Source organism: Neolamprologus brichardi, chromosome 10 (genome assembly GCF_056152115.1).
Source record: "Neolamprologus brichardi isolate AB-2024 chromosome 10, ASM5615211v1, whole genome shotgun sequence".
In the NCBI taxonomy this organism is placed as follows: domain Eukaryota; kingdom Metazoa; phylum Chordata; class Actinopteri; order Cichliformes; family Cichlidae; genus Neolamprologus; species Neolamprologus brichardi.
In genome coordinates, this window is record NC_142113.1 from 12,399,708 (window position 1) to 12,427,418 (window position 27,711).

At 41.5% G+C, this 27,711-nt stretch overlaps 2 protein-coding genes across 3 annotated transcripts in view; one reads left to right on the forward strand and one right to left on the reverse strand.

Moving 5' to 3' along the window:
- The first annotated feature begins 1,969 nt into the window (after nt 1-1,969).
- Nucleotides 1,970-10,833, forward strand: rtn2b (reticulon 2b). The gene is made up of 7 exons (XM_087847190.1): nt 1,970-2,035; nt 5,945-6,152; nt 6,265-6,403; nt 6,746-6,815; nt 7,476-7,522; nt 7,694-7,752; nt 7,876-10,833. Exons 1-7 carry the CDS (start codon nt 2,023-2,025, stop codon nt 7,976-7,978), a joined length of 639 nt encoding a protein of 212 aa, XP_087703316.1. The 5' UTR covers nt 1,970-2,022; the 3' UTR covers nt 7,979-10,833.
- A 256-nt stretch (nt 10,834-11,089) lies between these two features.
- The window catches only part of nectin3b (nectin cell adhesion molecule 3b), a 28,298-nt gene continuing 11,676 nt past the window's right edge, over nt 11,090-27,711 (reverse strand). The window contains exons 6-8 of one of the 2 annotated variants that reach the window (XM_006802122.3): nt 18,810-18,954; nt 14,700-14,802; nt 11,090-14,387 (exon numbers count right to left, since the gene is read on the reverse strand). In XM_006802122.3, coding sequence (XP_006802185.1) covers nt 14,223-14,387; nt 14,700-14,802; nt 18,810-18,954 — 413 coding nt within the window. In that variant the 3' untranslated portion in view covers nt 11,090-14,222. Of the gene's footprint in view, nt 14,388-14,699; nt 14,803-18,809; nt 18,955-24,410; nt 27,540-27,711 lie in introns of those variants that run through there. The other variant, XM_006802121.3, reaches the window with a different exon arrangement.

Sequence of the window (27,711 nt, forward strand, 5' to 3'; positions counted from 1 at the left end):
GTCCTTATCTTTTGTTTATTAAACACAATAATAGTACATACACTTCAAACCACAGGTGTTTTTTCCTGAAATCAAAGCTGCGTTCATTCTTTAGGCGGGAGATAGACTGTATTTTTATTTTTGTATTTGCAATATTTGCTCAGTATTAAAATGTTTATTTTATTACTTATTTTTTCGGATGTTATTTAGAAACTGAAACCGTTTAAACTTTTAAAATTCCTGCGTTTTATAATCACAGAGGCAGAAATATGCGTGTCTTCGCCATTTAAACTGCAATTTTTATTTTCATGATTAATCACCCTAACAGGACTTACAGCTGTTTTTGTTTGGCCCCGTTCCCCAAACAACAGCTTACATCTGTGCAGTGAACAAGGATGACATCACCACTGTGTAATTCTCCACATTACTCTGACTTGGGTACAGATATTAGTAAAGCTGCAATCAGACAAGAAGGGAGGAATTTTTTTTTAACACCTAATAAGTCATGATGGTGTAAAAACCACTTGTCAAAGTGATACACACAATAAAAATAAACATCTTAGTTTGTTTTGTCACCACCTGCCAAGAAGAGGCAGAATAGATGTGTTAGATGTGCCTCAGCTTGATCAACAGTTTTTATCTCTCCGTCCTTTTTTTCATGCTAATGTCAGATTTTCACTGCAGAGATCTCGTTTTCGCTAACAACATTGCCATTGTGCTTGAAATGTAACAATAATGCTACCTGTCCAATTCATTCTGCCAGAGACTTCTTCCTGTTAAAAGGGAGGTTTTCTTTCCCACTGTCGCCTTTGGTCCACTCATAGGGGATCGTCGGATCAATAGGGTTTTCTCTCTGATGCTGTTGGGTCTTTACTTTACAGTATAAAGCACCTTGAGGTGACTGCTGTTGTGGTTTGGAGTTATACTATATAAATAAGTCTGAATTGAATGTATGATCAGTGTAGAATCACCAGTTAATCTAACATACATGTCCTTGCTCTGCTTACATGGCTCTCTAGAGTAACTGTAGAGAGCCATACAAGCACAGGAAGAACATCCTAATGCAACTCAGAAGGATCCAGCAAGAATCCTTTTGATATGAAGCCACAGTGCTAACCACTGCACCACTGTGCCGCCAGGCTTTATTGTGTGTTTTGGCACTTTTTTGCCTTGCTAATTACACTCAAAAGACAACTGTAGTGATAGGACACATCAGTATAGCCCCCTACAACCATAAATGTAGAAAAACATACAAAAAAAAGTACATACTTTTATTTTCACATGTGTATCAGACACTATTAATTAGCAATGTATCAGTTGTTGAATAACAGTTATATAACACCCTTAATGAGCAAACACATCATGGCTTTTTTAAATACAAATGTTAGTACAGCTCCCTTTTATAGTATACATCTGAGCCTGTGCTTTTCTAACATGGGTTTCCTCTTTTATAAGGTTGTTCTTATGTTATCTTTAGAGCTTTAAAGGTGTGAGTGAAAGTGTTAAATATACAGATGGCGAGGCGAGTTTGGCTCCGTGTTTTGGTCTGACACACTGAAGGTGTCATGAGGGACATTTGTGCAGAGTGAATAATAAATCTATAGAGAAACTCATCTTTCTTGCTTATCTGTAAAACGTGGGCAAGTGACTGCAGTGACTGTATGTATTCAGCTTGATGTCAGTGCTGTAGTACGCAGCTTTTGGCATTAGCTTCCTGCTAACATTAGTTGTTTTCTTATCAGTTTGGATTGATGATCATTTTACATTAAAAAAACTGTCATGGTCTGTCGTGCATGGAAAGGCCTCTGTGTGCAAATCAGCCACCAACTGGTTGAGGAAGCATTAGCCTCTACAAGCTGTGGGGCATGTACATGCTCAAGTCTCAAGTTCCCAATTTGAGTGTGTGTGAATCCAATACAGGATAAAATTAGGCCAGCCGGGCCTTATATTGCTGACGGAGCTGGGTGGCCAAAAAAAGCCTGGAGTGCAAGCCAACGGTGGAAGCACAAGAAAGAGAGGAGAGCAAGCAGGACCGCCGCTGAAATGGCCACCAAACGTAAGGAAATCAATATTGACAGCTTTAAGTAAAGTGAAGGAGAGCAGACGGGGTCAGAGTGCAGCTGTCAGGTGGAGAAGAAGGGAATTCATTTACTTTCCGCTGTGCAGGTGTGAATGCAGGCAGGATGGCAAGTTAAACACTGAATCCAGTGTGTCTTTCATTTGGTCGACAGATGGGCTGAATGGGATTGAGCTAAATGAGAGCCCACTGCTGACTGAATGTAGTTTGTTTTATTTGTAAAGGCTTAAATTGTTATAGGAGATAAGAAATGCTGTCTTGTCAGGGCTGTTTTACTTCTGATAACACATAACTCCAGTTATTCGGATAACGTGACAGCATTAATGTTTCTGTTTTTATAAATGAATAAGAATACATCTACTTTTATAATTCTCAGGAAACCCAACTATGAAAACCAGCAATACTCTGCTGCTTTTAAATAATCTGTTTTAATCATAAAATGATCTTAAATTTGTGCTGCAGTTAGGATGCTCATGTAATCTTGGTGGGTAAGGATCTAGTGTCTAATCTGACGATTTATGATTTACTTTCAGACACGTACAGATCGTAACACGTAAAAACAGCATTCATTCAGAAAGATTTTCTCCTTTATTAAAGGAGCATGGTATGGCATGAAACGAGGTGAGGGTGTCCTTCATTTTCTGTAAAATTGTTTTGTCATTTCTCTTCGTTACCCCTTTCTCTTTCTTATCCACACTTTAAATAACCACGTGTCCAAACACCCATTAGTTGTGGTCGTTGTGGTAGAAAGAATTTTAGATGACTTTTATGAGACCATGTGAAAAAGTCTTAGTCTCTATTTATGGCTCAAAACAGTTCAAATATCCACAGTGGGACTTATCAGAGAGAAAAGGGAGAATATGATACAGCAACTCATAGCAGCTGTTTAAATTTAGTTTAAAACATTCACTGTACTAGCAAAAGTAGCACATGGCATCTTTTGTATACCCCACATGTTTTAAAAACCAAATGAATTAATTTTTATTTACACGGCACCAGATCACAACAACAGCCTCAGGGCACTTTATATTGTAAGGTAACCCTAATGTAACCCTGCAGTAATACCAAGAAAACAGAGAAAACCCCAACAATCACATAGCCCCGGTGAGCAAGCGCTTTGGGGAAGCACAAAACTCCCTTTTAACAGGAAGAAACCTCCAGCAGAAACAGGCTCAGGGAGGGGCAGCGATCTGCTGCGACTGGAGGAAGACAGGACAAAAGACACGCTGTGGAAGAAAGCCAGAGATTAACAATAAGTAATGATTAAATGCAGAGAGATGTATAAACAAAAAGAGAGTAAGAATTGTGATTGAAGGAGAAATACTCAATGCATCATGGGAATCCACCAGCAGACTACACCTACTGCAGCATAACTACGGGAGGATTCAGGTTCACCTGATCCAGCACTGACTATGTGCTTTAGCAAAAAGGAAAGTTTTAAGCCCAACAGATGGCGTCTGTTTCTCATTCTACTTCTAAATACTGTAGGAACCACAAGTAAGCACACAGTCTGAGAGCTAATGGGGTGATACGGCCTGATTATTCAAGATGTTGTATTTCATTTTTATTTCATTTCAATTTTATTTATATAGCGCCAAATCACAACAACAGTCGCCTCAAGGTGCTTTATATTGTACAGTTGATCATACAATAATAGATACAGAGAGAATCCCAACAATCATATGACCCCCTATGAGCAAGCACTTTGGCGATAGTGGGAAGGAAAAACTCCTTTTTAACAGAAAGAAACCTCCGGCAGAACCAGGCTCAGGGAGGGGCGGCCATCTGCTGCGACCGGTTGGGGTGAGAGAAGGAAGACAGGATAAAAGACATGCTGTGGAAGAGAGACAGAGATTAATAACAGATATGATTCAGTGCAGAGAGGTCTATTAACACATAGTGAGTGAGAAAGGTGACTGGAAAGGAAAAACTCAATGCATCATGGGAATCCCCGGCAGCCTACGTCTATTGCAGCATAACTAAGGGAGGATTCAGGGTCACCTGGTCCAGCCCTAACTATATGCTTTAGCAAAAAGGAAAGTTTTAAGCCTAATCTTAAAAGTAGAGATAGTGTCTCTCTCCCGAATCCAAACTGGAAGCTGGTTCCACAGAAGAGGGGCCTGAAAACTGAAGGTGTGAGAGCGAAGTGCTCTAATAGGGTGATATGGTACTACAAGGTCATTAAGATAAGATGGGGCCTGATTATTTAAGACCTTGTATGTGAGGAGCAGGATTTTGAATTCAATTCTGGATTTAACAGGAAGCCAATGAAGGGAAGCCAAAACAGGAGAAATATGCTCTCTCTTTCTAGTCCCTGTCAGGACTCTTGCTGCAGCATTTTGGATTAACTGAAGGCTTTTCAGTGAGTTTTTGGACATCCTGATAATAATGAATTGCAGTAGTCCAGCCTGGAAGTAATAAATGCATGAACTAGTTTTTCAGCGTCACTAAGCGACAGGATATTTCTAACTTTAGAGATGTTGAGCAAATGGAAGAACGCAGTCTTACATATTTGTTTAATATGTGCGTTGAAGGACATATCCTGGTCAAAAATGACTCCAAGGTTCCTCACAGCGTTACTGGAGGCCAAGGTAATGCCATCCAGAGTAAGAATCTGGTTAGATACCATATTTCTAAGATTTTCAGGGCTGAGTAAAATAACCTCAGTTTTATCTGAATTAAGAAGCAGAAAGTTAGCGGCCATCCAGGTCTTTATGTCTTTAAGACATTCCTGCAGTTTAGCTAATTGGTGTGTGTTATCTGGCTTCATGGACAGATAGAGTTGGGTGTCGTCAACATAGCAGTGAAAATGTATGCTATGTCTTCTAATGATACTGCCTAGGGGAAGCATGTATAATGTAAACTGAATTGGTCCTAGCACCGAACCCTGTGGAACACCATAATTAACCTCAGTGTGTGAAGAGGACTCTCCATTTACATGCACAAATTGGAGTCTATTAGATAGATATGATACAAACAACTGCAGCGCAGTACCTGTAATACCTACAGCATGCTCTAATCGCTCTAATAGGATATTATGGTCAACAGTATCGAATGCTGCACCGAGGTCTAGCAGGACAAGCACAGAGATGAGTCCACTGTCAGAGGCCATAAGAAGATCATTTGTAACCTTCACTAAAGCTGTTTCTGTGCTGTGATGAGCTCTGAAACCTGACTGAAACTCTTCAAATAATGTTAATGTTAATGTTAATGTTAAAGGAATGGTTAGCTTAACAGTGCTCTGACTTTTTGTCAGTCAGGCTACACTAATGAAGAGAAACCTAGGGCTTTTCTTATGTCCTTCAATCAGTGATGAACAGTAAGGTTTTCTAGCTTTATGGAGGGCTTTTTTTTTTTTTTTTTTTTTTTTTTACAAAGCAGCAGTATTTCTCCAGACTAAATGACAATCTTCTAAATTACTGAGATCCTATTTACTCTCCAGCTTTGGAGTTATCTGCTTTAAAGTGCATATTTGATTTGAGAGTTATAGTAGGAAGTCTTTTTCAGAGGAGCTACAATATCCAGAGTCCTACACAGTGAAGAAGTAAAATTATCAACAACATAACTGACCTCTGTGGGATTAAAATAAGTAGAGATAGATAAGTTCTTTTCCTGGGTCTTTCAGTACTTTCCTAATTTTGAACTACTTACTGCCTCGTTGCTAGTTTTATCTCCACTGCAGTTTTATTGACTTCTCTACACCCTTCTGTCATGTTACCACTCTTGGTAACCCTGCTTCACAGTCAGGTCATGAAGTATAAAAAACATTAGCCTGTAACTAATTTAAGCTTAACAACTTCCCATTTCAGTTGCATATTCACTCAGATATACTCCGCTCTCTGTGCATCACTCATTTAAGATGATGTCTTGTGCTTAATTGCTTTGCAGTTGTGGATCTGGTGTACTGGCGCCACATGTGGAGGACTGGTGTGGTGTTTACAGGGCTGGTAATTGGTCTGGCCAGCTTGTTCCAGCTTAGTGCCGTCACTGTGGTCTCCAACATCTTTCTGGGTGTCATGTGCATCACCTTCCCCCTCCGTTTTTATTATAAGCTCCTGGAGCTCCTGCGCTGGAACCCCGGGGTTCACCCCTTTCAGTGAGTCCATCAGTGTTCACACACAGGTTTTTCTTTTCCAGCTAAAAATGCTGCTCCTCTGCTTTCTGGAAGCATGTTGAACTTTCTCACAAATGTGTTATCCTGTGCTTAGGTCATGTCTGGATTACGACAGCTCTCTGACAAATAAGGAGACGGTGATGCTGGTGGAGGAGACGGTGCTGCTGATCGCATTTGCTGTCACAGAAATCAAACGGCTCGTTTTCATTGAAAACATATTTGACTCTATTAAGGTATGAGTGTGATGGTAAAGCAATAGTATAGATGTCACAAAGCCAAGATTAAAAGACTCTTTGACTTTGGTGCCACCTGGTGGCAGCTACACACCACACACGCTCGTGTGGGGCTCTGAGCAGCTGTACTGTTTTAATCCAGGCTATATTGCTTAAAAGCAGCTAAAAATGAAACAGAGCCACCATGCAGTGTTCATTTTCTCATGGGATCAAGACTACATTCAGCAGCTTTAAATCTCAGTGAGACATGTATTAAAGCAGCATCATTCACAAATCAAATTACAGTTAATAAACTAAACTATTAAACTGTTCAGTAATCTTTTTCTGTGCTCTTTCTCTCAGTTTGTTGTGCTTCTGTATCTGCTGACCTATGTTGGCATCCAAACTAACGGACTGACCCTGGTAATAAGTGGTAAGTTGCACCCAGTGTATACTTATGCTTTGTGCTAACAAATGTATCTAATTTCCTCCATGTCTCTTTCCTCCACCTACATATATTAAGCTCCCAGCACCTTCAAATGTATCTTCCTGTTTATAAGACTCACGAGTGATCTATCATCTCAGTAGTTAAAGTGTGACTGGGTTTAGGCAGAAAAAAAGCACTCTGCACATGACGGTTAAGATTTAAGGAATAACTTTTACTGCAAACCTCAAGTTCCTTTTGAAGTCATGCCTCCATCAGTCGCCTCAGATGACTGGTTTGCACCAATTATTTAAGTAGGAGAATGTTTTCATTAGAACCAATTAGATTATTTTTGTGCAAAGCTAAAGTGACATAAAGCCCAGGAGGTAGAGTGGGTCATCTACTGATTGGAAGGTTGGTAGATTGATCCTTGGCTCCTCAACACTGCATATTAAAGCATGCTTGAGCATGATACTGAGCCCTGAACTGCCTCTGATGCATCCACTGAAGTGTGTGTGTGTGAATGTTAGACAAAGCTCCCAAAAACAAAGATTGAATGTGTGTGTGAATGGATGAATGTGGCTGGTAGTAGAAAGTGTTTTGAGTGCTCAGCTAGAGTGCTCTAAAAGTAGCAGTCCAGTCATTTACATGAATAATTTGTCTGTCCAGCTGTGATCGCTGTTTTCTCCCTTCCTTTGCTGTACAAAAAGCAGCAGGTGAGTTTATTTTATGTTAAAAAAATTTTTCAATGAAAATGATTCAGCAAAGTTGATTAATAGTTAAAACCAAACAAAACAGAAACATATCTTAGTAAAAATCGCATGTAATTCTATGTAAGATGCAGAAATTGCTGGTTTGCACTGACCTTTGTGATATTTTGGTGACAGGTGCGGATAAGAAGGATTGCTAGAGCCGTCAGAGCTTTTCTAAAGAGAGTCAAAAGCCTGTAAGTGAGCTACCCATTTATGTGATATTGTTTTCTGTTCTTGGTCATGTCATGCTAGCAAAATTGTAGCTTTTTCTTCGGTGCTGGTATTTTCTTCATTGTGATGCCCCCGTTTTGTTGTAGGTTCTCCAGTGTGTACGATTTGGCGAGGCCCCCTCCAGCCTCTGCACCAAAACCTGCAATTTCAGCTGCGAATGTGCCCAAACAGAAAGCCAAGTCAAAGTAACTGTGTTGGTCACGTATTGAAAACACCCAGCTTTTAGGATTTGGGGAAAGACTGGAAGGGCACATCCTCTGGGGGGCGGCTGGAGGGGCTGCTCGTTTCCACTTCTCCACCATGATGTTTGTTTATGGGAGCAAGATATAATTGATCCTGACAGCTTAAACAAAGCTGCCATTCACTGAAGGAGAGAGAGGATGAGGAGGTGTATGAGGAGGGGAATTTTATTTACTGTGATGCTCTCTGTGGGCAGCGTCTAATAGAACCAGTTCACACAGTCATACTCTTCGAGTGGGCTATGGATGGCACAGAACATCACAGCTTTTTTTTTCTTTAATAACAAGTGTATTTTTACATAACTAGTACGCTGTGTTCCTGTCAAACTGTGGAAGTATTTATAATGAAGCCCTGCAGCATTATTGGTGCTTTTATTATAAAGCATCATTCATTGTTAGCTTCATAGAATAAAAAGACATGAACATCGCCTGCTATTAATCAGCATTAATAGTGCTGCACTTGCTAAGTCGAGGAAAAAGCTTGGTAAGCAGCCAGCCCTACAACCTTTAAAAGACTTACATGAGAAACAATGAGAGTGTTCTCCTTTAATCTTAGTGCTAATCACTTTTAATTAGAAACAAACAGTGACCTCATATTTGTGGGGAAGGCAGTTTGCTAATAAAAAAAAAAGTACAACTCTTAAACAAGTGGGAGGAATATTGACTTTTGTAGTAAATGCAGTTCATTTTGATTGATCAAAACACAAAAAGGCACTTTCTGGATAACATCTTAGACTGTATACAAAAGATAGACATAGCAACCATGAAATCACCCAATGTTTTTAAAAAAAAATTGCCATGTTTTTTTAAACCACACGACATGAGTGTGGGACGGTTTTCGTTGTGTAACTGGGTGACACCACACGCTCCCTGGCTAATGACTTGTCAATCAAATGGTAAAGCATTCCTTGCTTTATTGTCCTTCTGGACACTAATGTGGGTAATAATTTACAAAATAAACTTGATGGTGTATTTAATAAGGCTAAAAGTAGTGACTGGGCCAATCAACTCTCTGTACTGAGGTCACAGAGAAAAAGAAGCAGAGGAACATTTTCCCATAAACTTCTGTGACTTTTTGCAACCAGTGGTGTCGCCCCCTGCTGGTACTTAGAAAGAAATGCTATGCTCTAACCATTTAGAAGCTGGTTTACAGTGCAAAGATAAAAAAACAACAACAAACAGATGTCTATTTACAGACAGGACTTCCATTAGTTTCCAAATAACCCATTTCACAGCAGCCATTTTGCTCTGAAATACTAGTTAAAAATAATTAGAACTAATCACAATTAATTAGGCTTCTGTGTCTAAATACAACTAAACCGTCACTGTTGTTATTAGGAATATGCCTAGTGTATTAGGTGGCGAGTGGTAAGAGTGGTTAATAAAACCCCTTTATAAAGTGTTGAAATGAGTGTTTTCACCACCACGATCTTGGTGTTTAGAAATGTACTGTAAGAACATTGGTTGGGGTCAGATTGTGAAATTGCATGCTCATTGGCTAACGACTTATCAGTCACAAGTTGATATTCAGTGAGAATACCATGGGTAATTCTCTTTTAGACATTTTAAATGACTAAAATTTACAAAAACTACGTTATCTTCGGTTTGAACATTCAAAGAAATACATGTCTAAGGCACTTCTACACTGGCTTCACTTTTCTAACCTGGAATATAAGTCCATTATTATTAATTTGTTGTCTGCAAAACAAAACAACGAGGCCCAGAAGGCTCTCCAAAGCTACAGAGCCGGGTGATCTTACATTACTAGCATGTGATTCGCTGTGAATATAAATATGAGTACAGCGCTGTGTAGAGTAATTTAGTATTATGGCTGTATTCACTAATCTTCCATTGTTTTGAGTTACGACTTGCTAAGCTATCACTAACTAGCTAATCAATTATCACATGTCCATAACTGCAGGAACCAGATGCTTAAACTGCTTTCAGGGAACATTTGAGGAAGCCATTAAATCTCAGTTATAGTCAAATTTGGTGCAGTTTCAGGAATTTCATGGAATTACCAGCACTGATGGCAAAATAGTGGACTTTAATTTCATTCTTTCCCCCCAAAATAATCAATATATCCCCACAGCATTACAGTTTGTGAAGTATAAAACATACTTTTTACACTTTTACCACTTATCTAGAAGTAGTTGCTAACACATGCTGTAAACATAGAAATTAGGTGACTTTGTACAAACATGAGCACAGAAAACAACATGACATGTGGGCGAATGGGAAAGAAGAGTTTGGGTGAACTCTTTCGTTATTGTAGCAACCAGCTGTCAGCAGTGTCGTTTAAGCCTCTAACGCTCAGTGTTTTAGACCATAAAAAAGAAGCTGCTGCTCATACTAATGTGTCTTAATGAGCGTGTAAAACTCATGTTGGATAGTTATGCTTTTATTTACCCACAATATTCTGTCAATTTATTTTCAAAAGTCTTATTTTTAGAAAGAGTATTTTTTCTAATCTTCAACCATATTTACCCACCTCTGCAGTATACAGAGTAAAACTTGGATATTCTAAACAAAAACTGTTGATTGCATAAATGATGCATTAGTGCAATATCAGAATTAGTGTAGTATCAGTGGTACTGCACACTTTGGGTGTGAAATTAGCAGACTTTTTTCTCTTAGACACTGTAATAACAACTATCAGTATAAACACATGGTCTTAAATAACAGCTGCCTAAAGTCAGGCATCATCTGCTAACCCATGTTTTAGGTCTACTCTGTATTTGTAATGGATTTTTTTTTTATTGTGATGTTCTATTGTAATTTTGCTCCCAAATAAAATCTTGTTTACTACAAATAAAGACGAGTTTCCTCTGTGCCTGCACAAACAGTACCATGCAAAACTCTTGAGCTCAACCCCTCATTTATTTGTTTAAGTAAGTATACGTGAAAATACAGTATATAAGGCAAAAACAGTTTGTACAATTCCATTGAACGTGAAAGTCAAGATTTGGTAAAACCAACTTTATTCAGTATCGATCAGTCCAAGAAACCTGTTGCAGCTGATTTTTAGTCCATATGTCAGCATTTTCTCCTTGTTTCCCTTCCTTAAGAATGGCTTTTTGACAGCCTCCCCCCACCCCCCACCCACTAAGACCATTTCTGATGAGACTTCAGTGAACAGCAGATGGATCAGCTGAAGCAGAGAAAAACTTCCGAAATCAGATCCATTGTTAAATATCACTTTTAAATGAAAAGAAAGTCTGGCTCCTTGGAAGCAAAACATAAAGAAAGGAGGGGTGACTCTTCACTTTTGCACAGTAGTGTTTAATTAATCAATTTTCCTCCACTGCCTAAGCTAACTTTTTTCATAGTGTATATTTCAGCTGGTGTTATAAAGAATGTAAGAACACTCAGTGAGACATGACGGAGGGAGCAATCACAGCACCAGGACTCTGATAGAGAAACATCTAAATGGAATTAATGCATCATTTATTCCATCGTTTGTAGTTTTGTGCTGTGAAAACGACGTCTGTGCCAAAGGGTTAGCAGTTTTCCACTATGTAAACAGGCTCGACGGTAAGACTGCAGCCATCCAAGTTTTAATTCTCTCTGACAAGGAGCAGCCAAGGGTCGCATTATGTATTCAGTGATGCACACGCTCTATCGGGGGTTGCGCTGACCCATTTGTCCACTAGGTGTTACCCTAGGAAAGTCTTCGCTAGAGCCCGTAACACGAGGACTGATCTAAACAAATCACTGATTTCTTTCAAACATCTCCACCCTCACTGTGGTGTCATTGCAACGTGAGCTCTGGCTTCTCACAGCACAAACGCCACATCATTGACTCACGGTAATAATAAGAGCTTTTCTCTTTGATGTGGGCGTCACAGTAATTGCAATGTGACTGTGACCTTGAGATGATTTTTATTTCCCTTAAAAAAATAAATAAAACCAAACTCTCTTCGTCACTACAAACTCTTTTTCAAATCTTCAAGGACTTCTTCTCTTGTTTCCCCGTGTCGTGACTCAGAGCTTCCATCTCTCAGAGTGTTTACTTTAAAAAGGTCACTGAACACCCTCATCTGGAGCGTTCTGTCTTCACACAGCAATTCAGTAGACTCTTTCTTCTATTCCTATAGCTTTTCAAGTGGTTTTGATATGTTTCCAACTGAGAACACACTTGGCAATAATATGCACTTTTAATACATACGTCAGTCAAAAAAATAGCTCAAAACCATCTAGTCACAGTGGAAGAATGTGAGCAGTACAGCATACACATATCAGCAGGGAATCCCCTCCCCCCTGCCAAATGTTATAATGGCACTTTAAAAATATTCTTTCTCTGGCTCCTCACAATAATAATCCGACACTGTATATCCTACAGGATTACGAACTATGTAATCTATTTTAGTTTAACAAAAACAATGCAAGCATCTTTCTTCAGTGCACATGAAACCAAAAAACAGTAATCTCTACTGTTGCATATCGTCGTTTCCCTGATTTGTGGTAAGTTAAGTCTCCACAGGATTACAAATCTACATGTTTTGTTCCTAAAAAAAAGTACAGCATCATAACATTACAACCGCACATCACAGGGCTGCGATAGAAGTACTTTAATCCCTTTATGTCTGTGTTGCAGCTAGAATATTTAGTCTCACTGGACCTCACAGTTTGGTCTGGTGATGTAACTGAGAATATGGATTTATGCTCTTCAACAAGGAAAAAAAAAAGAAAACTTTATTTTTGCAGGCTAACTCTGACATTAATCTAGTCTCTAACCACTTTTACTCATGTATAGGCATATAAACTGATGCAGTTAGTTCTTCCAAAGCACTTTGGTACCCTAAGTGATACACACTGAGAACCTATAACAAAAGGTAATTAAATGAATAGTTGGACCTTTTGTGAAATGCCCTTTTCCCCCTACTATCTCTAATTTTGTGCTAAGCTAAGCTAACAGACTGCTGGCTATAGGTACATATTTACTGTATAGACAAGAGTGTGTCACCATCAGTGTTGGTCAAGTTACTTGAAAAAAGTAATCAGTAATTAATTACTGATTACTTCCCCCAAAAAGTAATCCCGTTACTTTACTGATTACTTATTTTCAAAAGTAATTAATTACTTAGTTACTTAGTTACTTTTTAAAAACATGATTTACAACCTGTAAATGTGTGCCGCAGCGGTCAGTGGAAGGATACCGCAGTTTCTCTGTGAGTTTCCCATTACGTCGTAGCGCACTCGGTGCTTGCTTGAAGTTTAGGGGGTTTTTTTCGCTGTAAAAAGAAGTTTTCTTCCCACGCACAGCGGACATTAATGTTTTTGTCACTTTTTACGGAATCAAACTCAAAATAAGGTCAGTACACTAGGTGTTACCCTAGGGCAGTAACGCGTTACAAGTAACGCGTTACTGCCCATCTCTGGTCACCATAGACTGTATATGAAAGATGGATGTAGCTTTTGCGTTGGAGGAGTGTCTTTAGGAGTGCCTTATTTTTGTTTTTAAGAAAAATGAGAGCCACATATGAGGATATTCCTTTAAAATTTCGATCGAACAGCAGCAGTATAATGTCCTCATAAGTGGATATTAGGCCCTTGTAGAGCAAAATTTAGTATTTTGGTCTAAATAACCCAAAATGTGATGTCCACATATGTGGACGCCAGGTCCTAGGAGGTTAAAAATGCTTTTTAACAGCCAGCAAGAAGGCGTCGCCTGTGATTTCAAAAGACATCCGGTTTCATAAAAGTCTATGGGAAAGCAGCTGATGAGCCCTCAGTGAACACTTATCTGATGAGTTTTTAGGCTCTACTTTTCAATCTATGATGATACAAAATAATGTTGTTTTTGTAAATTTTAGTCCCCATTTGTATGAAAAATAAACGCTTTAATGTGAGCCTACTTTGTGACTGACAGGTTTCTACTGTATGAGCTTGCAGTGTCCCTCAGCTTTATATTCAGATCTGCCTGCAACTGTGAGATTTGGTTTAAAGGAGCTAACATGACAATGTCCATCTTCGTTGTACAGTCTACGGGTGACAGCCAGTGTATAGCAGAAAAGAATTTATGTTTTAAGAAGAAAAAAAAAAGCCTGCATATAGAGAGACACTTTCCTCATACACTACCACCCGCTTCCTTCTGTGGACTGGCTCTGTGAATCAGGTGAAGCCTATAAGCTCTCTGCTGCTCAGGCAGAGTGACTGCTGGGTGATTGGTGGACTTTGATTGGAACTGTTCCTCACACGTAGTGTTCACGGTGGTTGATGTACACCTGGTCTGTCCCACTCTGATGACACACCCACTCCAGACGGGAGCGCTGATGGGTGGGGCTTTGGGCTCCCCGCCTTGCTGTGGGTGGGTGCTGCCTCTCCGTGAGCGCGTGCCTGTGCTCTGCCCTGCGAGTCTGTATATTAAAAGCAAAAAACCCAAATCATCACCTAGATCATCGTCATCGTCACCCTTTAGGCCTCTATAATGTGTGAGACTCCAAAAAAAGGACAGAGAAATAAAAAATTAAACTCGCCAAGATATTAAATTAATAAAGCCAAAGAGCCTCCTGCTTAATATAAACAGATTATGACATGAGTTAGCTCGTTGTTACTGCTGCTTGTTGTGACTCAGTGCGCTTCATTCAGTGTTAATAATTGTGGTGTAGAGCTGTCATGATTCACATACGTGACTTTCAGCTGGTTGTAAAAAGAAAGTGGGGTTTCACCTGACACAGCCAGGCCACTTGTGACGCGTGGACTCCCAGAGGAACAGCCGGTGCTCTCTCGGAGTAGGGAGGAGGCGGCTTGTGTGTCGGAGGAAGGTCAATCCTTCGGGGGAAGAAAAAGGGGAAGAAGAAATGGCAATGGAGACAAATTTCAGAGTGGAAAAACACTGTACTCACAAAGAAACAGAATAAAACGATCAGCGATAGATAAAATCGGTACAAAATCAATTTACTGGATCAAATTTGAAGGGCAGCCACTATAACGAGTTCCTTCTGAGGCATATTGATGTTGTTTATGGTATCCTGCGATAAACTTTGAGACGGATTCACAACAGAAGAGGCAGCAAAATCAACTTGATGTGCAGAGCTTTAAAGATGTGAGAATTTTTTAGGCGGAGACGATGAAAAACAGACGCTCTGTGGAAAACATCGGAGCCTACAGAGGCCCTGAGGTGCAAAACACAACAACACAAAGGCACAAGATTTCAGAAAACATGGCAGAAAACAACAACAACAACAACAACAACAACAAAAACAAACAAACAAAAATCACAAAATGATGATGCACTTTTTCTCCTTTTGCTGTGGTTGTGTTTGTCTTGTGTGTTTCGTCAAATAGTTTTTATTATTTGCACCTGAGGGCCACCGTACAGTTACTGCATGTCTGAAACTTGATGAAATTTTACCCCTCTTTTTATTTTTAAATGCATCTTGCAAGTCCTGCAGTTTAATAGTCCTAGACAGGGTATTCCTCGAAGCCCTGGAATCCAATATTACAGACGATTAAATGAAGATGGCTCAGTGTACATGACAGCAGGTGTATGAAAGTGATGGACTTCCACGTGGACGAGTAAATTAGAACATTTTCTGACAGCTGTTCCTCTAAACCCCTGCAAGACGCTGAAGTCAGACTCGCTCCCTCGCTGGCTGAAATCCCCCTGCCCTGCTAAACTGAAGCCTAAGAACAAACCTCAGCCATTCACAATACAGCGTCATGACAGGCATCGATTTTCTAACACTGTGTGTCACTTAATGCCGAGTCTCTCTTTCATATTTGGGATTCGAAGTGACCGATTACAGTCAGAGCTTTTCATTGACCCGCCGTCTTACTCTCACGTCTGCGTGTGATGAAGGAGGTGATGAAGCCTGCGTTCACCCTCCTCCTCCCCCTACCCACGCCTTGTTCCACTGGGACTTCCAGTCACGGTCACACTTAAGATGCTAAGTTTGTCGTGGCATTGACCAGCCTGACACACGGGCTACATACATTGAACCTGCACCCAGAGGCTGATGGATTGTTCGTTATTCAAGCCGCACCTTTGAGGCGCAGTTGGGAGCATGTACACTAGATTTCTTCTGACGACGCAGTCGCTGAAATTAGGATGTAAATGTTTACATGGGAGAATAAAATCGGATTGAGGGAACAAATGACTGAGTGTTCTTATTTAGGACGATGACAGAACACATACTTGTGTCCTGGTAATTAAGATAAGATAAGATAAAACTTTATTAATCCCTCGGGTGGGTTCCTCTGGGAAATTCGGTTTCCAATAGCACAGCACCGACAGAAGTTACAGAACGTGAGCAGAATATTATATATATACACATATATAAATACAGAGACATATATAAATAAAATATACGAAAGGGATAAATAGAATAAATAGGAATAAGAATACAAGGGAATTGCTCATTTCAAGTATTGAAGTCTATTGCACCGTTGACTATTAACAAAAAGTATTGCACAGTGAAGTGAAGAGGCACTACAGCTTAGTTGTTCCCCCTCCTTTGTCCTCCTGTTTCCCCTCCCTCTCCCCTCCGTGTGGGACAAAGGAGTTTTTAAGTCTGTTGGTTCTTGTCTTTGGGAGAAGCAACCTGTCACTGAACAGACTCCTCTGGTTGCTTATGGCCGTGTGCAGAGGATGCCCAGCATTGTCCATAATGTCCAGCAGTTTTTTTTAGTGTCCTTTTCTCTGCCACTGTCACCAGAGTGTCCAGCTTCATGCCGACCACAGAGCCAGCCTTCCTGATCGGTTTTTCCAGCCTGGATGAGTCCTTCTTTGCTGTGCTGCTCCCCCACCACACCACAGCATAGAAAAGTACTCCAGCAACCACTGACTGGTAAAACATCCTCAGGAGCTTCCTGGAGATGTTAAAAGACCTCAGGCTCCTGAGGAAGTACAGTCGGCTTTGGGCTTTTTTATACAGGTGCTCTGTGTTGCATGACCAGTCCAGTTTGTTGTCCACCCACAGCCCGAGGTACTTGTACTTGTTGACCACCTCCACCTCCTCCCCCTCTATCTGAACTGGCAGTGGACCTGCTCTGGACCTCCCGAAGTCCACAACCAGTTTCTTGGTCTTTGAGGTGTTGAGTTGCAGGTGGTTTGTGTGACTCCATGTGACGAAGTTCCTCACCAGACTTCTGTACTCCTCTTCCTGGTCATACCAGATACACCCCATGATGGCTGTGTCGTCTGCAAACTTCTGAATATGGCATGATTCAGAGTTGTAGCAGAAGTCAGAGGTGTACAGGGTGAAGATAAGAGGGGACAGCACAGTTCCCTGTGGTGCTCCTGTGCTGCTGACCACAGTGTCAGACGTGATGTCCTTCAGCCTGACGTACTGTGGCCTGTCGGTGAGGTAGTCGGAGATCCAAGCGACCAGGCAGGGGTCCACCTCCATCCTGTTCAGTTTTTCCTGGAGCAGACAGGGCCGGATGGTATTACAGGCACTGGAAAAGTCAAGAAACAGGATCCTGACCGTGCCTTTTCCCTTGTCCAGGTGTGAGTGGGCTCTATGTAGGAGGTACAGGATGGCATCTTCCACTCCGACATCCGCCTTGTATGCAAACTGTAGTGGGTCCTGGGCATGTTGTACCTGTGGTCGGAGGAGGTTGAGGAAGAGCCGCTCTAGAGTCTTCATAAGATGTGACGTCAGTGCCACCGGTCGGAAGTCATTCAGCTCATTGGGCCGGTTCCTTTTGGGGACCGGGACGATGCAGGATGTCTCCCATAGGGCGGGCACTCTCCCCAGTCGCATACTGAGATTGAAGACTTGTTGTAGCGGCTCCCCAAGTTCAGCAGCACACGCCTTTAGCATCCTCGGACACACCTTGTCTGGGCCTGCTGCCTTCCTGGGGCGAAGCTTCCTCAGTTGCCTCCTGACCTGATCCACTGTGACACTGGGAGATGATTGGAAGGAGGGGGGGGTCCTGCTGTTGAGAGAGGGGTTGGAGAAGGGGGGTGTCATAGTGTCAGGAAGGGGGGGGGGAGCGAGGGAGGTAGGAGAGTGGGGAGAGGGCTCTGTAGTAAAGGTGAGGGTGGGGGGGTTGTGGGCTGGTCAAACCTGTTGAATTACTGCCACTTTTTCCGTATGTCACTGACATATTTGCAGTGGATATAAAACCACTAGTATTAAAGAGACTGCAGGATTGCTACTGCGTTTAGCCCTTATAGCTGCCTAACTTGAGAAATACTTGGGGTGGAGTGTTCATGCTGAATCATACACTAACAGGGATGGATGAGAGGATCAGCCTGCAACCTTGCAGATATGCTCCACAGGTACACGGCAATGTTTCTTATATAAGGGTATTAGGCTTGTGAGCACTGCTGGACACATTGAACATACCTTTTGAGATGCTACATGTAAAATAGTGTTAATCAAAACCTCCCAGGCTTCATTCTCTGTCCACAAAAAACATGTATAAGATGCTGCTCAGATCTGTGTTCTTAGAGTATAAAAAACAAAGAAGGCACACACACAAAGATTTTAATGTTGTTCATGGGACTCTGGCAGAGGGTGACCCAGCTCCTCCTGTAAATAATTTAACCTCAGAGTTATTCTTCTTTGCTCTAACATTAACATGAGTGCTGGTGCACTGTACAAAATAGGACAAGGGCTTGCTGCCAAGACAGCAATTATCCGCCACCCCTCAACCTTGTCCTGCAGACTCCCTGCTCCAGGGCGCGCACCGATGCAGCATTCTCCACAGCAGGAAGGAGCAACTCCCTGAACCCACCGGTGGGCTCCCATCACCTCACACTGTATCATGCAATTAATTAACCAGCTGAGCATGTTCTGCATGCGACATGAGTAATTCGGTCCACTTACACTTTGTCTGTGAAGGCCGGTGGTGGGGCTTTGCGAGCGGTGTGGATCACAATGATGAAGACCACGATGAGGAAGAGAGCGAGGACTGCGCCCATCACAGCTCCGGCCACGGTGATGGAGTTTGACCTCTCTGCTTGAGACTGGTCTGAGACAGAGAGGACAGAGAACAGTCCAGGATACCACCAACAACACAACGATGACAGACCACTAACATCCTGGCAGTGAATGAATCAAAGTGTACACACAGTCAGGCGTCGATTCAAAGATTCTCATTCATAGTCCCAATTTACAACTTTTAACCCATAAAGACAATTAGAGTAGAGCAGCAGCAGTTTAGGCCTAGAGGTAAGGAGAGTAAACTAAGTTGTTCCAGTTTATTTTACTTATCTTATGGAGATAATATTCTGCCCACATTAAAGATCTGATTATAATTAGAAGCACTACTTCTCTACAGTATGAGAGTCCAAACTGCTGCTGTCACTTTGGTTGGTGCTACATTGGGTCAGCCAGAGGACTGCTCAGCTGTGATTGGTTATCACATGCATCAACTCAATTATCAAACAGTTGTAGAAAAAGAAAAAGAGTCAGGAGAAAAATGCCACTGCTCAAAAAGGAAATCAAAAGAAAACAAAAACCCCTCCGACCTACACTTTGCAGGTCGGCACCCCTTTTTGTTTGTTTTTACTTCACTATATTTGATTGAGCTCTAAGTCACGCGCATGCAAAATGTTTGGAGAAGCCTACCTGATTAGCCAGGTGTTGCCTTTATTTAGCCACCCAGCAAATTCTTGTTTAAAACACTACCAGCCATCTCAACAGCTGTGAAGGTTGAAGTTGTCTTTGAAGTAAAGACTAAAATAACAACTTTTGATGCTTTCTGCCTTTTAAATATGGCTGTTTGCTGTTTGTCATTTCAGTAATTCAGATATGTTAGGTTTGGGCTGTTGGTGACAACTTACTCTGAAATCTGAGTCGGAAAGTTGAAATTTTGTGATTCCCAACTCTGCCTTGCAAACTTGTATTTATTCTATGCTTATTTCTTTATTTATTCACTTTCAAACTGAAACAAGGATCCTTGGATTTTTAACATGGGTACCACTGTCATTTCTACATGCTGAATATTAAGCTAGTAGGCTAGTGGCGTGGCTAGTATGGGAACAGTTAAGCCCACCATAATGCATTATTGCACTTCTTACAACTTGTCATGTTAAACAAATAAATTGCATAAATCTGTGACATACTCCTTTACTACTTTAGATTTGCACACAATAACAAGCTCCCCAATACTGAGAATTTTACTGAGCCATTGCACAAACCACAGCTGTGCAATGATCTGATTTTACTTTGTAAAATCAAGTTAAAACTGAGGGTTTTAACCCTTTATTGTTCAGTCCAGACTGAAGTATGCTAAAGGACTACTTGGAGAAAGACTATGCATACTGGAAGCATGATCTTTGGTCAGTTGAAATATGAATAGAGCCCTTTGGCCACAGAGATAAGAGGGAAGTAGTTCAACCCAAAGATCACCGTTCCCACAGTTAAACACGGTGGTGGGAGTATTACACTGTGGGGGACATGTCAGTGCGCCGGGAATTGGGAATCTCATCAAGGTGGAAAGATATGGAAAGATTAAATAAACATGGATGTGTGACAATTTCAAAAGAAAATTGTCACACATCCATGTTTGTTTCATCCAGCAAAACTGGATCTGGCTAATTAGTTTGTCTTCTAACACAGTGGCCTAAAACATGTCACTCCTGGTGGAAAACTACCTCCAGAGGACCAAAATAAATGTTACTGATTGGCCTGCACAAAGCCCTGACTTAAATCCCATTGAAAATCTGTGGGGTGAACTGAAAACCAAGGTCCATGCTGTTAGACAATCAAATCTGGAGGAGGTTGAGAGATTCACCAAAGAAGAATGGGGTGGGAATGCTCAGGACCCATGAGTGTTAGTGGGATGTTGGAATTAGGTATTTAGCAACACTTGGGAAAGACTTTTTACTTTAGTTTTCATAGGGAAACTAATAATTGTTTCCTCATCTGTATATTTCCCAGCAGCTACAAAGACAGTTTCTCTCTTCAAATAAAAAAACCCCCCCACTACTGGCCAAGAAAAAAAAAGTGCTGATACTTTGCTCCCAGTAGCCTTTTACTGTGTCCGAGTCTGTACCGGACAGCCCTGTATTATTGGTATTCATGAAAGGGCTTTTGCAATTTAACTGAGGTATAAAAATGCCATTTAAAAACTCTGTTACTCACTAAAAATTCACTGTCGGGGTTAAAACACTGAATCCATCCGTTGCTTTACCTCAGTCTTGTGTGTGTGTAACAGTATTATCAAAGTGTTGAATTAGCTTTGTTAGAACATATGCTCCATGCTGTCCACAGAGGGGATTAAGGATTAATCGTGATTAGGATGCATTAAACTCGCAAAACAGCAAGCTTTGGCAAATCAGCAGTAATGTATAATACCAAATGTAGGACACTAAAGGAACTGAAGGACAAAAGGTGACAGAGGAGGCATAAGCATAATGGTCAATTCCCCTTGATTTAGCTCTTGAGAGGGGAAGAAAAAAAAATCAATGTGCTGAGATGAGAAATCTAAATAACAGTTCAATTATGATGCATATTGAACAAGCTGGGATTTCTGAGCTCACCCCCGAAAGTCACTTCTTCTGCCTCCTCCATTCCTGCCATCCTCTAACGGTTAATAACCATTCGATTACCTTTGATGGCTGCTGAACTATGTCAAGGGCCTCTTGAGTTGATCAAAACGCCTTTAAAAATGTAGTTCATCAAGCCGGCTGCTTTAATGCCTTGTGACAGACATTTTCAGGGGACCTGCACAGGGTGGCTGCTTTAAAGCCACAGCGCATGGAGCAGCTGTAGGAGTTCATTAACGGAGGTAGTGTTTCGTGCATGCTTCTAGCTAAGAAATATCGAGACAAATTGTACTCAGAAACAATCCTGCATGTTCCGTCCTGACATTTTCTCCTCATTGTTTTAAATACCATGTATTCTGGGGAGGGGTGGTGGGCCTCGGATTACTGGTGTTAGTGGTGGATCAACTGCCCCACACTGGGATCCGGCTTCAGGCTTTTTACCGTCCCTTCTCGAGTCTCTCCCGCTTCAGCACTTCATCACACAAACAATACTGCTGTGAATCCAGCAGAAGCACATGCTGATCAGTGAGGTCAGTTTCAGACGGACCCTTTCTCGCCAAAACAGAAGTAAGACAGAGTGAGTTGGCCAAACACCTCCCCCCTTCCCACCGATACTCAGGGGTCACGCTATTGCCTAGACAACAGACCCCCCTGGGGAGCAGATGCTGGTGTAATAACAATGGGGGGGATGGGGGGGGTTAAAGCAGCATTTCAATATTTTGAGTTTTTGTGATGGTTACAATGTGATGCCACCTCTGCTGGGGAGTTAATATCAAAGTCTCTCCCCTCACTCACAGTTGTCAGAGCTGCATCCCTCTGCGCTGCCTGAGACGTTCGCTCACTCCTTTGTGTCTTGTGAAAAGTATCCTTGGAAACTGTTGTGTCGCAGGCAGCGAATCCGCTGATCTTCTGCACGAGTGTCTCAAACAAATTCAAGCATTGGGGGGTGACATCATTACTGCCACCGAGCTGCTTCCCCATGCGTTTTCACACTGCCCTGTTTCAAGGTCAGGATGAGAAGCTGCTGTGACCATGATAAGATCTGTAGGAGACAAGACAGGTCAGCTGCTGAAGACTTTTATGGCAAGAGCGTCTTGAGGACCTAGAGTGCCAGCGCAACACTGAGTCACACTTGTATATATCCTTATAAGCCAGAAGAGCTCTCTGTAGTGCTGCAGGGAGTAATGGGCCATTTTCAGTCTGTCTGCACGAGCTGTCACAACAGCACAGCCCAGCTCTGAGCTCCATGCAGGCCCCTACTTTGTGTGGCCAGGTAGAGCTCGTAGGACGACAGCCTCCATCAGCAGCTCCAGATGAGCTTGTTGCCATGGGGACAGTCAACGGGCTGGAGAGCAGGGACTTTGGGCCAGTCAGAAACACTCAGCGTTTAATTTTACCAGCTGGTAGACAGTGGGAGAAAGACATGGGGGTGGGAAGGTGGTGGATTTACAAAGGAGAGGTGCTGCAGGGGAAAGCAAGGGCCTTTCTGTCCTGAAACAAAGCAAACTAGGACTATTAATGAGGGAACCTCGAGCACATGAGGTGCTGGGTCTCCCCCGACCACAGGAATACCACTGAAGATCAACTGTTCAGTATTTAACCAGATGGCAAATGTAATAGGGTAACATCCGATAAATCTTTGTTATTAAAGTGTAATGAGGATCAGTTGAAGTGAAGGAGGGGAAGGAAAAAAAGAAGAAGAAGGAATTACATCATTTGTGGTGTCCCACATATGCATACTGGATTTGAGGTGTGTGTGTGTGTGTGTGTGTGTGTGTGTGTGTGTGTGTGTGTGTGTAGGGGGGGAGGTTATGCAGCATTACGCGTTACGGCGCTAGAGATGATGTCATTTATAGATGAACAAAGAGGCTGAGACTGAGCAGTCTGAGTAATAGGAAGCTCAAAAACCTCCAGAGAATAAAAGAAAGAAAAAGAATTCACAGGTGCTAAGGTGCTTTATTGAACTAAAGTATCTCAAAGAGATTGACAAAATAATATTCGACTGCTTTTGATGACATAAATATTTTCCCTCGTTCAAGAAATGTACATTTTCTGTATATACAAAAAACAACCCACAAAAAAAAAGAAAAATCCCCTGAAAAACCAAACAACATGACTGCAAGGTGCTTTTCATTGACAATTTGAGACTGAAGGTAATTATACATACATTATACATAAAAAACAAACAAACAAACAAAAAAAAAAAAAAACAGTGGCTATACAGAAACCAAAACTCCTGACAGAACAGTACAGAGGATGCAAGTAATTTTACATCCAGATGTATTCAAGCTTTGTTTTTTTGTTTCTTAGTGCCTTTAGGTTTGGAAACATACTGCGTTTCACTGCCACAAGGGCAGAAAGAGTGAATTTGGCACTACAAATTCCTCCTAAAATACAGAATGCAATGAAAATCAAAACCCAGATGTGACACATCGGGTCATGACATACGCAGGTAAACGATAAGAAACACATTTCTGCTAGATATCTAAGGCACTAGGTGTGTATTTCTCAACAGAAAGTGAAGGGCATTTCTCAAGGTAAGGATATTGATGACTGATCTGTAGACAAAATGTCACAGTAAAACTGTACTTCATTAATCCAAGTGCAGGGCTTTAAACTGGCGAGCCAAGCAAAAAAAGTCTATCGATCAGAGGAATTTCCGTTTTAGTGCATAGGAGCAAACACAACAAGGGTTTAGGCTACCGTGCTTCCTGTTAGTTTCTGCATTTATGTGAAAGTGACCAGAAGGGCAGACAGAATAGGTGTCAGCAGCGGACCAATACATGTAATTATTCAGTCAAAATGAGGCTACAGGGCTAACAAATTACCAACTGTACATTTCTGTGACACCTCCATTAAAGAGTCATCCAATTTACAAAGACTCTCACATTCTCAATTACAACCTAGCTGTGCAGATCTCTCCCCCCCCCCCCCCCCCCCCCCCCCACTATAAATGCTTTATCATTTCAACTACTTTCTACCAAGGAAATTAGTGCAAATTAAAACCTTTCGCGAAAAAGAAAACATGCTCAGTTTTCAGAAGTGTGAACATGATTCAACCTTCAGGAAGTCATAGAAATGTGCACCTTCAGTCTATAAATTACTTCTACTGTACAGCATTCAAAAACAACATGAAACACAGTCAGGGGCCAGAGTCTCACACTGATAGTTACAGTGGCTCATTATCAAATCTCATGACAACAACTGCAGCCGATCCACTGCACAAAATTCACACCCTGACAGAATTTGTGAAGGTTCATTATAACATAACTAGCTTCGATTTTGACAAATGTTACTCTAATGTTAAAGCATCTTCCTCCCCCCCCCCCCTATTTCGGGCTACAAAACCCCCGTTTACAACAGTGATGCATTAGTCATTTAAGTAAGCTAATCATCAGTTGTTATCTAGTCGGTAATACGAATGTGAGACACTGTCATTGTCATATATATACACAAGTTAAACAAAGATTTGGCATCTGGCAGAAAATACTTTATAAGTAACCATACTACTAAAGTTGGCAAGTATTCACATCTAGTGTATATGAAAGAAAAGTCAGATCTCTTCCATGCAGTCTGGTGAACAGGTGCATGTGCCAAAATACTCTAATTTTTTACGTTTATACAAAAACCTAAGTTTACCTTTAAATCCATTATAGCTTTGTTTGATTCCTGAACTACTGGGGCTGCAGAGCCCAATGACACTAACACGTACAATGCTTTCTCCGCAGTTTAATCACAGTTCTTGGTATGGCATGTGATTTTTGAGAGTCCTGATTGGCAATAAAAGGTGACTGGTTCCAAATGAATAAAACATGTTTTTGGGGAAAAGAAAAATCATAGGGTGTATCATTATTATTTAATAGCTACTCAAAGGATAACTGTGTGTTAAAGATTTAATGATGATGGCAACAAAATATTGTCTCCAACTCCTGTGCTGTGGAGTTTAGTCAAAAGTGCTGATAATCACAGGTGAAAGTGACAACATAGCCATTACAAAAACTACATAACACTTTTTTTTTTTTTAAATTTTGTGAGTACCAAATGTTTAAATCGTAAATGAAATGGTGAATGTCTGAGCATGCGGCCGCACACTCCAAACGATACATGTCACAGATCTGTGACACAGTCATGTCTTGTTTCTATAGATTACTCAAAGTAGACAAACAGTCCAACGTGGTTGAGTGTGGTAGTGTGTACTGGCTGCATGGTTTCTCTGTGCTACAAAATACTAAGAGGCCAGCTTACGGTGGCTCCCATACAGTAGCCTCTTTAAACAATGCCCCTGCTGATGGCGCTCTTGAAATGCCAAGAGTCCTGGTTTAGTGCCAGGCTTAAACTTCTCAAAGAGATCCATTATCATCCGATAGACAACATGATAATGTGGTTAACTAAAGGGAATGTTTAACCTGAAACTCTTCCCAAAAACCAGTAGCTTATATAAGTTCTAATAAAAATGATAAACTAGAGAAATATTTTTCCAGGCTTCAAAGCTTGACCGATATGACAAACCCAGTGTGCTGGCACAGCAGACTGTGCCCCATTCATGTAGCCCTCCTGCCTGCTCTCTCATCACAGGGATAAAAGACGAGCTGAGGACAAGCAGGAGAAATGCTCACAAGGTTTACACAAAATGTGCCAAAACCTTACTGGTCAACTCCTCAAGCTCAGTTCTTTCATTGGGATTTACCTAAGATTTTAGTACAAAACAAAAAAGGTCTGATGACTCAGCAATCCATTACAAAATCCTGCAAAAACAGCAGTTCAATAAATCTTATGACCAAGAGTGCGTTTAGGTAATTAGTCAAAATGGAATTCAGATTTCTCAGGAAGACAAATCCTGTTTTAAATAAACTGATGTACTGCGGCTCAGCTGTGTCTTACTGAAGAAAAATGACCATCTGAATTTTATGGATTTACCTGCAATAACTACATGACATCATCTAATTGCACTAAGAGGCCAGAGTTCATTTAAACAAACGAGTACAAGCCACATGAACACAAAATACAGAGTTTGTGGAAAAAAAACTCTTCTCTCAGACAATCGTGCGTGATCTTAAAGCCACCGGGGCTTCTGCTCGGTAACACATTAGTTATGCTCAATCAGCTGTAGCAGTCCATGTTGTAAGGCAGAGACAACACATACATCGGCTCTTTTGTTAGTCCGCACACACACCGTCCACAGGCTGCCCACACTCAAAACAGAAACGTATACATTACATCTCAAGTGTCATCCAGGACGCTTGAAAAAACAAACAAAAAACATGGAAACTACAAAACACACATTAGAGATGCTGTGTGTGCATACAGAAGAAAATAATGTGTTTCCCCCTAATTTGATGAACAAAACTTTCCAACTCATGTTGCATTTTTTCGTTCCTGCAGAACTAGGTACCTTGTCAAACATACCACTCCCTGCGTGAAATGACTGAGCCATCTTTATGAGATACATAATCACCGTCGGGCCCGCTATCGTAGCAGTCGTCTGACATGTAGGGGGAGCCGTTTCCCTGTAGTTTGGGTGAATGAGGGTATCTGACACATCTGGCCTGCTGTGGACTAGAATACTGTGTGTGTTCATGATGGTGATTCTGTTGATGACTGTGGCGCCTGCTCTCCCTCATTGCCCTAGTGTACCCATTAACAGGATACTCTTCTCCGTTATAGTCACTATGGTGGCGGCGGTCCCGCTCCTGCTTCAGCTGGCGGTCGCCCCACTCCTCTCGATCATGGTCCCGATGCTGAGCTCTGCTGCCAGCTTTGGTAGGATGGAGTTCGTGCTGAGTGGGAGCTTTCTGGAGATCATTTGGGCCCAGGTACTGCTTGGTGTAGTAGTTCCCATGAAAGGTCTGCTGCTTCCGTAGGTAACACACACCAACCAGAGACAGCAGCAGCAAGAGGAATAAGGCTCCTCCCACGGCCCCACCCACTATGGAACCAAGATTACTTTCGGGAAGGGCTTCAAGTGTGGGGGAGCTCAGAAGGACGTGGCCCTTATCATCCACAAAAGTGGAGGAGAAGCCAGTTAGGACAGGAGTGGTAATGGTGGAAGGCATGGTGGGAGGATCTAATGGAAGGAAGGAGGGTGAGAGGGGGATAAAGAGTGAAAGACAGAAGCAGAATGTCAATGCCAACTACATTTTGCTAAGAAGGAAGAGGATGACTAAAACATCTAAAACTATAGCAGCCTCAGGTTTGCAAATTCCCACTGTTACAGATTAGTGAGTAAATATAAAATT